General features: G+C 37.5%; 1 protein-coding gene across 1 annotated transcript in view; it reads left to right on the top strand.

Annotated features, from left to right (window-relative positions):
* The window catches only part of LOC104616143 (MAGUK p55 subfamily member 7-like), a gene marked incomplete at its 3' end in the record, with an annotated part of 40,426 nt that extends 29,008 nt beyond the window's left edge, over positions 1 to 11,418 (top strand). Inside the window, exon 8 of the mRNA XM_010297094.1 lies at positions 11,248 to 11,418. Within this exon, the coding sequence (XP_010295396.1) occupies positions 11,248 to 11,418 (171 nt within the window). The remainder of the gene's footprint in view (positions 1 to 11,247) is intronic.
* Between the last annotated feature and the right edge of the window lie 5,047 nt (positions 11,419 to 16,465).

The raw sequence follows: 16,465 nt of genomic DNA, 5'->3' as shown, positions 1-16,465 counted from the left end.
CTGCTGCTATAGCTCCACCATCTCCCACACTTGCAGGTCCCCTCTGAAGGTTTGCAGTGGTCAGGGTTGAGGGAGTGTCCACCTGTGTGTACGTACAGACCTCTTTTTCTCCTGGTCCAGTCTTTCACATTCACAAATGAGGACATGTCTGTTTCCAGTGATAAAATACCAAACGGAATACTTTAAAATGCACGGTCACTAGTTAAGTCAAATAACTTTCTTGAATTCAGGAGACTTTTTAGATGCATTGATGCGAACTGGGTTTGAGCATTAGTGACTTGTTTTCAGGAGATACATTACAGCCTATTGAAAGTCATGGAAGTGGAAATAGAGAAAAACTTGTCATACGTATCAGGAAGTGTAAGAGGTCGCTCAGCACAGAGAAGGAGAAAGAAATAGTACCTGTAAGCCTGCCTGCCATCCTAGGTCCAACTTTAGGGCATTTGTCACTTCAAGAACTAGGAGCTTTTAAGGTCAGGAGAGGAAAAAGGATCCAACTTTCACTCTCAACTCACAAAAGTGTCGGCAGTCTTTTAAGGCACCAGATGTGGTCAGCCAAGCAGTGCTGACCTTAGAGGACTTTCCAGCCTACTAAAACCATATGGTCACTGCAAGTGTAGAAATAACTTTAAATAGGATTGAGAGAAGTCTTCCAAATGAATATTTTAAAACATAAGTCCTCAAGAAAAAAGGTACCAAGAAATGATTCTGCAAAACAGTATTCTTCCCCTGGCAGAAAAGACTTTCATATCCATTTCATGACACGAAATGGGAAAAAATTCCGTGTGGTCAGATAGGCAGGAGAGTTTTGACCTAGCCTTTGTTTGGTACATCAGTTATGTATGAAAGATTGTAAAAAAACTCTTGAATAATTTTTTCGCATTCTGAGGAAAGACATGCTTTGTGGAAACTCTTTGAAATATTTATATTTTAGGATATTTATCCAAATTCCGAAGGAAATTTGAATGAGGTGTAGATTGTTAAACCTCTACGTAAATCGAGACGTTAGTATATAATACCTTTGTGAACAAAAATCCATTTTATTTATCTTGCATTTCTATAAAAGCCCAAAGATGATTGTAAAGCTATATGTTTTCCACTACCAAGGAGGCAGAAATTTATTGACTTACTATAGGTAAGCAGAACATCTTCAGTAGATCTATTCTATTAGGATAGAGTCAGAGAAAAAATGACAAGAGTATATAAATTCTTTCAGCATTTTTTCAGCTACAACTATAGACATTCAAAAAAAACCCCCAAAACCCCTCTAAAACCCAGCTCCAAGGGAAGTAGCAGCTGTTACTGTAACTGCAGAAAAATACTGAGATCATATTCGTGGTAGTGATTCTTAGAAATTCTATGTTAAGACTGATTAAATGGAGTTAACAAGCTTTGCATTTAATACCAAAGAGATCTTCCATGACAACTGGGTAAGGTCACTGCTACCAAATAAATAGTGGAAGAATCTAATATAGGAAATTTAAAGTGCACATAATATTTCAATGTCTTTCTATGTTCTTTTCTAACTGAGTGTAGTTAAACATGTAAGTTAAACTCAGTGCCAGTACGTTGGTATATGCCTCAATATAATGGGTGCCATCAAAAGGATTTTAAAGTAGCTTACATAGCTAATTTTTTTCCTATTTATGAAGTATTAAACAATAATACTTTGTTTTCTTGGCTGTTCTAAGATGAGGAAGCGGTTGAGTGTGGTAGGTGCATTTTTCTTCTTCAATTTAACTTTTCTTTCTTAAGTTATGTTTTCACTCTGTTTAATGATTTCCTTTCCTATTTTCCCTTTGTGCTTCTCAGAGGAAATTGAAGGTACATGTACAAAAGTTTCCCTGCATAGCCCAATAATTTTATTTAGAGAACATGTGTTTAGAATTAAATTGAATATAGTCCAACTTTTCTAAGAGATGTTATATATACAATGCTTCTATATTGCCACCAAATACACTGAATCATTTTTTTAAAGTAGATAAAAATGCTAGAATATGGCTTCGTGTAAAGACCAGTAATTTGGACTATCGTTTTAAACTGCATTCTCTCTCTTTCTTGAACTTTTGGAAGATATGAATAGAAAAATAGTATCATAAAATAATATTAGTAGAACTTCGGTGGGCTGGGTTGGAAAGAGATTGTTCCAACTTAATTACATGGCCATGGGAAGTCTTGCGTTTCTAATTAATACTGACAAAGTATTTCTCTGAGATGCTAGAAAGTTCATCCATGTAGTATCATCTTTACTGTTTTCCCTCCGAGTGTAGCTGGTTACTGTTACGCTTGCAGCATATGTTAAAGTAATAGCAGCTGATCTCATGTATTTTATTTTTTTTAGCTTAAGAGGCCTTTGTTTATAAAGGCATTAGAAATTGTAGCTCATATTTTTGATCAAAAGGCCTCTGGCATGTAAAAATATACATTATAGCTATTTTATATCAAATGAGAGGATGTGTTTTTGATCAAAAACCTTTCTGTCTAATCCAGTGAGCCAAAACTTAAAGCTAAAGTCTGATAGTGTATAATTTATGAAAAAAGCTTGATTTACATGAAATAAGTTTTGCTTTCTTTTTCGTATTTTCTATTAACTTACAAAGTGTGAATAATGCAGTGTTAGAATTCTTTTTAGATTGTTTGCTGTCATCACAATTTTTGCTTGAAAAGGTAAAAAGATCAGTGTGCATGCTGCAAAATTCCAGAATATCTTGAGATAAAATATAAAACAATAAATGTTGTTTTATGTTTTTAAGAAAATGGCTTATTGAAGGCTTTTTAATGCTATGCTTTGTACAGTTGTCTTTTTTAAGTAATTTCTTCTGTATTTTTTGCTGGGCTTCTAACTATTCTGCTTTATTTCTTGGCTCTTATTCTGTATGCTTTTACCCTTCGTCCAGAAGATGCTGAATGTGCTGGTCACAACAGTGGATCCTATCTAGGTGAGCAATTGGTTACAAAAGACAATTTCTTCCTTTCTTTCAGCTTCTTTACCCTGGAACTACTGTGTCCACTTAGCTTTTGGGGGTAATCTGCATACAAATATCCTTACTCTGCATGAGAAAAGCATGAATATTAAGGTTTTTAAAATGGCTCATTGGATTTGACATAAAGGATTTATGTAGTGTATGCCTTTATCTGGTAAACATAAGCTACTAAAATACTGGTTTGATTTTTAAGTCAAAATATATCTATAAATTTGGGAAAAAAATTTACTTTTAAAGTACATTAAGTGAGCAACGCGTTTAATGAAGCAAGAAGGTTACTGTATCGTGACAAGTTTGAGTAAGTTTTTGAAGACACACTGTCAAGGTTTTATCCATGTTTTGCGTACACTTTCTTTCTTTGTACATGTCTGTCTAACAATTTGGAGAGGATTCAGTGAGAGTACAAAGCAAATTTTCAGGCACCGGTTCTTTTTCCATATTGCAAAATAAAATAAGTCATAATAACTCAATAGCTTAAATTTAGCTTTAAAGCTAGTCTGAGCTCAACGTATCATTGCGGGGAGGGGGGGAGAGGAGAGGAAGGAATCCTTTGGCTTCAGCTTCAAGATTCCAAATTTCAAACAAAAGTAACATTTAAAAAAGGTGAATGTTCCATGATATGTTTCAACTTTTTAATTTGTGCCATTTTAAAAGCTATGTAAAAATATTTTAGTTGAAACTGTCCAGAATTCCTGCCAGCTGAAGGCTGGCTGGAGAGGATTTTGTGGCAACCAGCCCTTTTCCCAAGGCTTTCATCCTCCTACTCCAAGAGGAATGGGAAGAAACTTGTCAAAGTGCTTTAGTACATCCAAGTCACTGGGCTCACTGAAACACCTTAGACCAGTACTGTAAATTAAGATGGTTTTCATACTGCAGTATACTGTTATTAAATGTGGAATATAAACTACGAACACACAAGCTATATAACTGAGAGAACTTTGACCCTTTTCCAAAACCTTAGTGTGGTATAATTTCATCAGGTATTCATGGAACTCGTAGTCACCTGATCATGCTGAAAATAAACTTCCTTCGTTTGTTAGGTAATCAACTAAATTAATGTTGAATTGCAATTGGATTGAGAGATTGAAGTATGCTTGGAAAATGATACTTTGGATGTGATTCCAGATGAAGTGCATTTTCCTTATCAAATTTTCTCTTTGAAACAGAAAAGACCCTTCCCCCTGCTATCTTTTCTTTCTGTCTGCAAATACAGAGTGCATCAATTCTCAAGACGAGACTATCACAGTTTTGCAATCAGATCTTAGTGGGCTGCTGCTTTATTTGAGAATGAAGGTGGCAAAATAGAATCCACCTTTTCTTGGTGCTGTAGCCCTTTCAGTGAAACGTTTTGGTCTACAGTTACCAAAAAGGCTCGGTCATCTAGGAACGAAATGTCTTGTGAAAGAAGCTACTGTTGTGCCAGATGCAAAGAACAAAAAATGAAGACGGGGTGTAGTTTACTTAGGCAAAACTTTACAAAAACTTTTGGAGAATTACTGTACCGTGCAGGCACTGGTTTATCTCTTGACAGCTTCCACGCAGCGGAGTGCTGCCATTAGTCCAGAAATGGGACCTTCTGCCTACTCATGATGGGTCTGTGCTGTTGGAAGTGAGGTGTCGGAGAGGAGACCTAGAAGACAGAACAACAGGGAGAAAAAGACTTGTATAAGGTTAGGACCAGTTTTGGGGTAAGGACACAAGCATATTCACCGATTGTGAATAGCTAGCTATTTGGTTGAGAAAACAGAGGTTCCTTGGACCTCTTCACTAAGAATCATTCATTAGAAATTATCCTTTCAAGATCAAGCAAGTAGGCTTTTGAAAGATGATGTCATTCTTTTGCATATGGTAACAGGACACAGTGATTTTGTAATTGAGAATGTCTCATGCGCTTGTGTCTCCTGTTAGAGCCCAATCCTATTCAGACACATTTAGGCTTGCTTTTCTCCTAAATTATATTTTCTCAGGGAACAAACTGCTGTGGAATAACTTCCTGGGCAGGACAAATGCCACTGCCTAAAGTGTAATAATCTGACCAAAACTTGCTGACCAGCTGTAGGGAGGACACAAAACTCTTACCTATGTGCTGTGCAAGGTAGAAAACTCAGATACTCTGTAAGGTAAAGGAGTCCTAGGCGCAGACACTTTATAAACCCTCTGTTTGGTAGCCAATACCATATCTAACTTCTGCAGTCTACCTTCCTGCTCAGGAAGGGCCTCTTTGTTTTCCACTGGTCTGAGTATATATTCCTTCAATCCCAAGGGTAGTGAAGGCCTTCAAAGGTACTTCTTTTTTCCTGCCTGTTGCTTTTTAGGAGAGTGGGAAAACAAATATGCCTGATTTTTGAAAACAGCTTATTCTGAATGTCCACCTGTGTTTTGCAGTTTTGGAATGAATCCTGAGCATCTCAATTTTTCCGAATGTGCATGTTTTTGAAAGATGATAGACCTTTATGGCACTCCTTGATTACTAAGTAACTAAGAATTTCTAGGCAAGTCTCTTCATTATTATAACGTAAAGTCTTGATTAAACATGCTACACTGAAAAAAAAATCTAAAACATTGTCACTGAAGGGCTTGGGTCACACCAAGTGTGGGATGTTTCAGAGACACCTGAGTAACTGCCTGTCTATATGTTGTAACCTGTTACAAGACCAAGGTAGTCTGAATTAGCTTAACCATTGATGAAGGAGTTTACCTGTATAACCTTGTATGTATTCACACATATGGAGAGTTAGTACAAGGTAAGTTGAAGTATAGTAAACCGTTTGTGTGTCATAAGTTCTAGAAAAACTTTTGAAAGTATAGATACACCAGTTACTACGTGAAACCAAAAAGAGTAAGTCATGTTTCATGCTGCTTTTGATAGTGTTACCAGCTCAAGTGAACTACAAGAAGTCTAATATCAATTAATCAATTTTCAGTTTGTTTTATGGCTTGTTACGGATTTAGGGCTCTGTATTTGCCGGCGTTTCAATTTGTGTACCAGGGTATTCTGTGAGCATCTGACACTCTCTGAAAGGATATGTGCTTTAGACACACATGAGGTGGTCATGAAGAGCAACAGAAGAGGCAGCTTTCAGGAAACAGAATGTCTGTACCGTTTGGGGTCAGATCTTTTATGTCCAAGGTTCTGCTACTATTAATTTTTAATCTTCCCCTCTAAAGTGACTCAGATAAATCTCATGATTTTTCAGCAAATTCTAATATTTAAGTTACAGTATAGTATTGTATGTTTCTGCAGTAATTTCCTGAGGAATTGCTGGGGAGAACATTAGGAGTTTGCTTTTGCCAAGCGTAAAGTCTAGTTACATTACTTGAATCTTTATGAACGTACAGTAAATATAGATGAATATCATCTGTTTACTATTCTCAATTTTGTCTTAAAAATCCAGACATAATCTAAATTTTTATTAACCCTGTCTAAATGTGCAAGCTGGGAATCAGTCCAGAAGCAAGCAGAGTAAGAAGTCTGCTCTGTGTTTGTGCAGTTCCTGTGTAACAATAGAAATACTTGGTATATGAGCCAGTATAAAAAAATCCCAATATTTGGGGGGGGGGGGGAAATCCAGAAATATCTAGTAAAAATACTGTATTTATACAGACCTAGGTAATGGTACCAAACTTGCTTTTGTCAGAAATATGAATACAAAAAGTACCTGTAAATGCATTCAGAAATAAAACAGCATTTGTTCACTCTAAGTTCTGTAAGTCTGTAGACTAAATTCAGCAAAGAATATACATAATTTAAACACATACTTAAGCACTTGTTTTAATTAATGAAGATGAATAAAAGCATGTGTAAGTGCCTTATAGCATTCTGGAGCTTTACTGGTGAATTCATGAAGTATAGGTGAATTTAAATAACTGCACTGTTAGTGCAATTTCTCTCAATTTGAGAAATTAACTTTCTACTGTCGTGAATGTATTTGGATATAAATTCAGAGAACATAGTCGCAATCTTTTGTTCACTCTTCTTGAGAATTATGTAATAAAATCTAAATAAGCACAGCTTTTTACATCAAGCATCCTTTTAAAATATTTTAGGGAAGACAGGTTCATGTGTTGCCTGTTTTCAGCTTGGATTTCAGTGTGAGGTGAAAGTGGATTTCGTTATGTAAATGTCCTGTGAGGACAGGCTGAGAGAGTTGGGGTTGCTCAGCCTGGACAAGAGAAGGCTCCAGGGAGACCTTATTGCAGCCTTCCGAGACTTCAAGGGGGCTTTTGAGAAAGATGGGGACAGACTTTTTAGCAGGGCCTGTTGCAAAAGGACAAGGAGTAATGGTTTTAAACTGAAAGAGCGTAGATTTTGACTAGATGTAAGGAAGAAATTTTTGACAATGAGGGTGGTGAACCACTGGCACAGGTTGCCCCGAGAGGTGGGAGATGCCCCATCCCTGGAAACGCTCCAGGTCAGGTTGGACGGGGCTCTGAGCAACCCTGATCTAGTTGAAGATGTCCCTGCTCACTGCAGGGGGGTTGGACTCAATGGTTTTTACAGGTCCCTTCCAACCCAAACTATTCTATGATTCTATGAAGTGTAAATATGTTGTTCTGAGATGACCAAATGTATATATTGCTAGTGGTTTAAAAGAAGAATCACACATTTCTGCTAAGGTTTTTTTCATTCTTTTTCTTAGCGATGTAAGTAGTTTCTCTTGGATTGTTGCTGGGCCTTAATTAAGTTTATGAGTAGCAGCTTTTGATTTTTATTTCATGTTGAGAACTGTTATAAGGTTTGGAGACGTTTGTAGTTTGAGAACATTTGTTCTTCATATTTTCTTCCCAGCGGCTGCTCTTATTTCACCGAACCTGTTACATTCCGCAGTAGTTTATGGGTTTACATGTTCAGTAAGCTTCTAGTCATGTAGCTGAACCCAGTGAGCTGGTGCAAGCTTCTCAATGGTCATAATTTTATGTTGCTTTAGTGATGGAATTTTCCCCTTTTATTTTATAGTCTGCATACTTGGCAACTAAGGTTAATCTCTGCTGATATCCATATTCCAGACACTGTAGCCTGCAGCTCCTTTCATATTCAGTGAGGCTTATATTATCAAATATTCTGGGCAAGCAATGCTTTTTCCCTTTGTTCTTTATAGAAATTTACTTTTAAGCTTAGTCATTTTGTAGAAACTTTATTTTTCTATTGCATATCAGTATTGGTTTTGTTTTTCCATAGTGATTTTCACTATGTTTTTAATAATGGTCTATTGTTAATTTAAATATACGAAGTTTGTTTTTATCTTTCCTATACTGTAACATAGGAAAACATTAGCAGATTATTTTTTGCTTGTTCATAAATGTTTTTATTCCTTGCAAATATGATGATGTTTCAAGGCAGTTTAATCTTTTTGCACAGTCATAGCTGCCCAACTTATAATGCAATTATAAATGCAGAGTTCAATAAAAAATATTTATTAACTTTTTTTATAAAATAACTTCTGGAGGTAGTAAAGTTAAGCCACATATGTGAGGATATATAATGGCAGATGTGAGAGAGGGAGAATCATGTTTCCAGGAATGCAGTAGCAGTATCATAAAAATGTGGGATATTTTTGAAACAGTCTCATCCTTTCTCTCTGTACTGTACCTTTTCCTCGGTTTTAAAAGCTGCTTAACGCAAGCTTGCTTGTGCTTCTGTATAGGGCTATTTGGATGTGCTTTGAGAAACATTTAAAACAACTTTCAAATTGACAATAGTCTTAAAGTGATAAAGCGATCAGCATATCACAGGTTTGTAATATTCAGTAGTTTTACAGAGCATCTTTACCAGCACACTGCAAAGAAATCAGACCTACTGGAAATCTGCTTTGTTACCTCTGGCTCCCATGTTTGTTTGTTCTTTTTAATTAATATAATAGCTTTTCTGTAATGTCTAAGTCCTAGGTGAACTTTCTGTTGAACCTTCTTAAAATACAGGACAATATTACTATTTTAACTTTACCAGTGAGTTCAGTCACAGAAATATTGGATGTTTTAATCAAGGAAACCCATGTTAGCAGTGGAACCGTATCACCCCAGTCTTTGTGATGCTTTATATGCAGCCTGTAAAAGTGACAAAGGACAAATGAGCCTGAAGACAGCACGGAAAGATTTTCTCCTTTCCAATTAAAAAAAAAACAAAACAAAACAAAACAAACAAACAAACAAAAAAAACAAAAACAAAAAAAAACTTTTTTTCTTGTTTAAGAGAAGGAATGAAAATTCTTTAACCCACCACCTGGTAGTCTGGTAATGAAATCTGAATAACATGGATGGAGAAAAGAGAAACAAGTTACAAATGGTCTTACTAAAACCTAACAGCAGAGATTGAATTGACAGGAAGATTTTGCAGAGAGGATATTTTTCCTAAAGATTGCACAGGTTGACATGTAAACCGAGGTTAAGAAGCTGTTGGTAATCACGCTATGATACAGTTAATCAGAGGCACGGAGGTATTTGTAAGATCAACACCAAACAGCAATGGAGATGACTGGCTTAGCTTCATTTGATCTCTACCCTTACTTTTTACCTTTTCCAGATATGTGGATTCTAGTTTTTGTGACAAAGGTCTTTATTCTGAAAATCATTTAGTAGCAAATGGGAAGAATTATTTCTTTCCTTCTTTTTTTCCTTTCCATAAAAAGATTATGTAAAAAAAAAAAAAAAAATCAGAACAATTTTCAGCTTGCTTTTAGGGCAACTGATTTTTTTTTTTTTTTTTTTTTTTTTTTTAACCTGGAGCCTTTAAGGTTTGCCTTCAGGAAACTTGTGACCCAATTCATGTGTCTGTATTGCTAATGTTACTTTTAACCTTTCTTTATATACCTGTCTAGCTCTTCTTTCACCAATTTTCATTTTACTTATTCATATTTTGAATATGAATAGGTTGACATCACTGTATTCTCAAATAAATCTTCTCTTTTTGTGTGTGTGCATGTGTTGTGAATTGCCATAGTTATAGGGGCTCACATCAATAAAATAACTTGCTTAACATCCTCCATGATCCAGGTTCTGCAAAGATTTATGCTAAGTGGAACTGTGTATATGTAAGATGCTAAGCCTGTAACTAAGCCTCATAGGATTTCACTTCAGATCTGGTTCTAAATATTTGCAGAACTGAGTCTTGAATTTGCCAGATACTACCTTTGAAGAAAAAATTGTAACGTGATTACTTCTCAAACACCTAAACATAAGTGCTTTTACAAGTTTATGAAAACATATTGCTGAAAAATCTGGGGTCACCAAAAGTTTACGCGTGTTTACTGTCCTATGAAATGTTCTGGCCAAAAAAAAGGGTGTTGGGATTTTTCCAGTATTTAAAGTGTAGTTTGTGTTTTACTTTATTACCCCCAAATAATGAAGTAAGCTTTGCAGTCCTTCCTGTAGTTCCTTCTAGAGCAAAAGCAGTGCCATAGAGATACCAATAAAATGTAATACAATGCAATGTAAAGGATTTATTTGAAAAACTGTAAGGTAATCATTCACAGAGGAGTAAATTGGTTCCTAACATATAGTGTAGAAGGGGTTTTTTTGTGCTGTTTCGCCTGAAAATGCCTATTGTTACCTCCTTTGAGAGTACTTAAAAGCTATGTGAAATTTCCAGTCTTCTAGATAGGCACTGTAGATGTCGCACTGTGGATGCAACTGTAAATGAAAATGTAATTTTCATTTATATTAATTTAATATTATTTTTTAATTTCATGTTACGATATCCATTATATGGGTACTCTCTTACCTAAGATGTTTCATAGTGTTTTGGAATTTAACTAACAGTGTTTGGTTTTAAACATCTTTGTCTTTGTGCACTTTTTGTATGCTATCAGCATAGAGCTGAGCACAAAAAAATTGTTCAAGGAGTTAATTCTCATTAACCCTTTCAACCACCAGATGTATTTCTACCGTATGTTGTATTTGATATGTGTGCCATGGTGATTTAATAGAAATGCATTAAGTATGGTATGAGAGTCTAGCTTGCATGAATTTCCTTGTGTAGATATACTAATGTATAAGACACTGAAATTATCTAAATCTGTTAACAACTTATTGTAATTATATTTTACAGCTCCTTGTTGCCACTGGTAATCTTAATTCTGCAGTTTAAATAGGCACCTGACATAGTTTAAAACTGCGGGCAAATATCATTCTTATGACCTGGCTTATTAAACATATAATCCATTTTTTTATTCCATGCGCCAATTCTCAACTGTTTGGATGAGACATTTTCAAATACTTTGAGAAGACTTATTTTCTTACTTTGAAAAAAATCCTGTTCTTATTGCAGCTGGTTTTAGAAGGAGCTTTCGTCTTAGCAGAAAAGATAAAAAAACAAACAAATCTATGTATGAGTGCAAGAAGAGTGATCAGTATGATACAGCAGATATCCCAACATACGAAGAAGTTGCAAAATATAGACGACAACCTCATGACAAATACAGGCTTGTAGTTTTGGTTGGTAAGTTGTTTTCTTTATTTTTGTCTGGGTAAAACTGGGGACTGCTGATTAGCGCAGTGCTTATCACAAAATCATTTAGATTGGAAGGGATCTCAGGAGATCATCTTGTCCAGCCTCCCACTCGGCAGGATTAACATTCAGAGCAGGTTGTTGATGACAACTTTGGGAACCTGTCTTCCCACTGTGTCTTCTCTTGTCTTCTCACCATGCACCTTAGTAAAGAGGTGGCCTCTGTCTTCCCAACGAGTATCAGAAGGGTGCTGCTGGGTCTCCTTGAAGCCATCTCTTCTCTGAGCTAGACAAGCCCAGCCCAATTCCCTCAGCCTCTCCTCACAGGTCATGTTCTTCAGCTCCTAGTCATCTTTGAGGCCCTTTGCTGCCTTTGCTCTGGCTTATCAACTTCTGTGTTGCACTGCAGAGCCAACTGTGGACAGAGTACTCCTCACAGGGTCTAAAGGAGTGCTGAGTAAAGGGGAAGAGTAATTTTGCTCTACCTGCAGGCTAGGCTCTTGCTGATACAGCCCAGTCTTCTGTTAGCCTTCATTGCTGCCAGCATGTGCTGTGGGCTCATGCTCCCTGTCCACCTGGATCCTCAGGTCCTTTTCATCCAGGCTGCTCCCCTGCCAGCCAGTCCCCCGCCTGTACTGCTGTGGAGCTTAGTCTGTCCCAGATGTAGGGCTTCATATTTGTCCTCATCAAATTTCACAAAGTTCTGCCAGCCCATGCCTGTAGCATATCAAGGTCTCTCTGAATGGAAGCTCTGCCCTTGAGCAAGTCACTTGCATCACCCATTTTGGCATCTGCAAATTTGATGAGGGCCCATTCTGTGTCCTCCTCCAGGTTATTAATACAAATATGAAGCGGAGTATGTCCCAGGCTAGACCCCTGAGGAACTCCACTGGTAATGAGTCACCCAGTAGAGTACAGACCAATAACCCCTACCCTTTGAACATGATCATCCATCCAGTTTTTCACCTACGTAGTAGTCCACCTATCTAGACAGAATGTTCCAACTTGTGTATAAGGATGCTTTAGGAGACCATGTTTAAAGCCTTGCTAAAACAAAAGGAGTTTACATTAAAATATAGCTACCATGGTTACCTGACGGTCAAGCTGTACCTAAACTCCAAACAGGTAGGTCTGTGTTCTGCTCTTAGAGATCAGTGAATGTATCTATGTGGAAAAAAGAAGAAAAAAAGAATAGAATAAAATCCTGTGGTCAACCAAGATGGAATATATAAGTGTAAAGAAACAAAAACATCTGCTGTGTTAGAATAAGTAAGTAGACAAGTAGAGAGAAAGGTGGATGAGAGGTGGACTGCTGTAGGCCAAGAACGTATGTAAACGTAGCTGCAGAAGACTCAAGATGTCATCCTTAGTCAGCTTCCTGTTCTATAATCTGTCACTGTCACAAGTTCCCAACAGCATTTATTATCTACCCCAAAATGCATTGCTTCAGACTCCTAAAAAAGAGAAAGTACATTATCTTAAATTGTGCAGAGGTAGCCATTGGCGTACCAACGAGTAGTGAGTAACCATTGCTACCAATGAGTAATGTCTCATTGCTTATTGTTTCTTTCGCAGTAGCACAGAGGTTGATGCTTCATTAGTAAAGTTTATTCCGTTCTGAAAGCAGCAGAGCAAAGAAATAAGACCCTCTATCAGGGACTGTTATGAACTGTTGAGTAGCTGTGTTTTTATATTGCTTGTATCCAAGGGAACATTAAATTTAGTTTTTAATATACAGATTTGTCACTCTCCAGCACTAAAATTCAGCCACCTACTAGTGTGATCACTGTGAGATTGTGGGCTATATACAACAAGTAATAACATGGCTGAGTTGATTTTACACTTACATCAACAGAGTGCAGTGCAAAAGTGTGATAAGTAGACTTTTTATAACAAATTGCATATGTCTGATCTAAGGAATACCTAGAGATTTCATTTGATTTTTATTGTAATAAATCAAGTGAAAAAAGTGTGCTTTTTCAGTAAGAAAAGCAGTTCAGAAATTTATTGCAGACTTCAGTAATTCTAATGTTTTTCTCTGGATATTAAGAGCAGCTTAAGTCTGGCCAATACCATAAAAATGTCTTGGGCAAAATGTGGAAAAACTAGCAGAGCTAAGCAACGCAGGTATAGTAGAAGCGAACAGATTTAAAAACTTTTTGTGTGCCAGTAGCAGCATTCAATATAATCTGTCAAATATAATTTGGATATTAGTACTAGGAAACAAAGGGACAGATAATTAATTTATAGCTGTAATTGGTGGGGGCATTAAATGTCTTTTCTGTTTTGCTAGGCCTAAATGTATAATTTACTGTTGGAAGGTTGTTTTAGGTTTTGTTTTGCCCTGTTTTAGGGGGGGGGAGTTTGACAACTTTGAAGTGGAAATTTCTTGTGGCTTCATTTTAAATTGGCCTAGTCTAATTTGCAGAATGCAAATTGCACACACAGTTATTTTTTGCGCCCTGTAGCATGACATACACTAGTCTCGGGTTCAGCTAGATGTATTAGTTTGTTGAGATTCTACCTTGTGTGCAAATACAGGTTCATGAATAAAGTCCTGCATATCCTTGGGGCTAAAATAACATCATCTGAAGCAGTACTGATACAGATGTTTCTGCTGTGCTTTTAGTTGTTATGTATGTGATGAGTCTGCTAAAAAAAATATTATCCAGTATCATGTCACCAGTTTTCTTCCGGTAACTTACTGTTCCCAGGCTGCCAACAAATCCTTGAAGTCTTCTTTTGCAAATATTGCCTGCATCCTCTGTATGATACCTTGCAGCCTAATCAGGCAAAGGCAGAATATTTTAATATGAAACATATTATTTAGACACTAGAATTTTCATTAGTATTAATGAGGGAAAAGTCCTGCTCACAAAAGCTTCTGGTTCAGTAATTGTGAGGGCCAGACTAGCACAAATTTTATTTCCTAAGAGTCAGAATGGATGTGCCGCATACTGTAACTTTACACAGCGTAGTTTCAGCTAAGTCAGAGCTTTCTGAAGGGGCAGTGCTAGGATAAAGCATGGTCAGCAGTAACAAACCATGAGCACGTGTCCACCGGAATGCAAAGGGCACATGCCATAGGACAAGGCGTAATGGTTTTAAACTAAAAGAGGGCAGATTTAGACTAGATAGAAGGAAGAAATTTTTGACAATGAGGGTGGTGAAACTCTGGCACAGGTTGCCCAGAGAGGTGGGAGATGCCCCATCCCTGGAAACATTCCAGGTCAGGTTGGACGGGGCTCTGAGCAACCTGATCTAGTTGAAGATGTCCCTGCTCATTGCAGGGGGGTTGGACTAGGTGACCTTCAAGGTCCCTTCCAACCCAGAGATTCGATGATTCTATGATCTTTCTCTGCTACTTCAAAATGAAAAGGATGTTCAGAATAGAAGTGTACATTACATTTGGGAGATGTAGTGTAAAAATCAGAATAATGGATGGCATTGCTAATTAGGAATCAGCCTTCAGCATCCATATGGTACGCTTATGAGAACTCTGTGAAGACAGAACTGAAAAAGAAGAATTTACACCTTTCAGCAGTTAAATTTAAAGATGCTTTTAAAATGGTGATCTGGAAGGCGAGACAGAGGAGTAGTAGTGAGGTTGTGGTCTGGAAACAGATTTGATCGAAGTTCCCAAAGCATCTGTCGCAGGAAGCGAAGCCTGTGTTCTTTATATATAAATAGACTTAAAAGCATATTGTTGATTTGACAGCATGTAGACTGAGGAAACAATATTTGATGGAAGGTATACAATGATTTTTTAAATTTGAATTCCACTTGTTTCATTCTACTTTGCCAGCATATATTGAGAATTTTTATTACTTTTGCTATAAAAATCTGTATTTGACTTAAATAGCTAAGCTGTTAATGAAGGAAAAATGTTTATTTAAATAAATAAGAGCAAAAGTAGTGCCGCTATCTACATAACACATTGCTTTCCTCTGCAGACATGCACCAGTAGAGGCTGCTGTACACCATATTAAATAAACATTTATACATACTGATAGATTAATTTACAGGCAGGTCAGAGATGGAACTTGAAATGTAGTTGTGTATTTAACTTATGTAAATGTATAAAAATTATAAATGCAGAAACGCCAAGATTTTACAGAGAGACCATAGTCTGGGGTAGAAGCAAAGTAGCAGGCATTTGCTTTTCATCATTACGTGTTTCTAACTTCAGACAGGGCAGATAGTCATGTTTACAAATAGGCACCTGAAGGTGCTGGAGCATCAGTCTTTGTTTTTGACTCTCACCAGCAACCAACCAAGATATCACTACTTCATTAAAATTTTCACTAGGTTTGTATTTCCAGTGTCTAAAATGTCTCTGCTAATAGGCACTCCATGCATCAATGTGTCATTTTTACTAGAAGAGTGAGAATTTTCCTTAAAACCACATGTATTATCCTTGTATTATTTGGGATATGGTTCCAATGATCACTCTTCTCTGCATTCGCGGAAACGAAGCCGCTGCGCTGTCAGAAACACATGACGTGCAGCACTGAGCTCCCTTCACACACACACCCCATGGCCCCACCGCGAAAGGGGCCAGGCAGGCTGGAGACCTGCATGAAGGGCTCCTGGGAGCGGGCAGCGATTGCCCGTGGAGCCTGTGAGACATCAGAGGATGGAGGGTCCTCACTGAGACCTAACGCACCGCTGGCAAATGGCTAAGAGTTAGGGACAACCCGAAAGCCAAGAGGAATGTCTGCTCAGTAGCTTCTAGGACAGCAGTACTCAAGCAGAGGTGGAGGAGACGGGTCAAAAAAATTCCGTGCAGTCTTTGTTCCTTCCTGCCATCCTCTTTCCAAGAGTGGTCTCTCTTTGGCAGCCGTGTGAAGAAGGAAACATTTGCTTTGGACCAGCTCAGACAGCAGGCAGGAGACGAGCATAGTTTAAAAGAAAGTCAACAGCAAAGAAAGCAAGCCAACATCCCGAGCGGGCTGTGACCTGGGGAGTGCTGCCCGTCCCTCGTCCCCCCGCGCCATGCCACCCTCACGCAGTGGGAGGGTGGACGGTGGCAGCCGGA

The sequence above is a fragment of the Phaethon lepturus genome, unplaced genomic scaffold (assembly GCF_000687285.1).
Source record: "Phaethon lepturus isolate BGI_N335 unplaced genomic scaffold, ASM68728v1 scaffold2311, whole genome shotgun sequence".
Taxonomy (NCBI): domain Eukaryota; kingdom Metazoa; phylum Chordata; class Aves; order Phaethontiformes; family Phaethontidae; genus Phaethon; species Phaethon lepturus.
The sequence above is the reverse complement of the archived record's forward strand: the minus strand, read 5'-3'. Positions and strand labels throughout refer to the sequence as shown.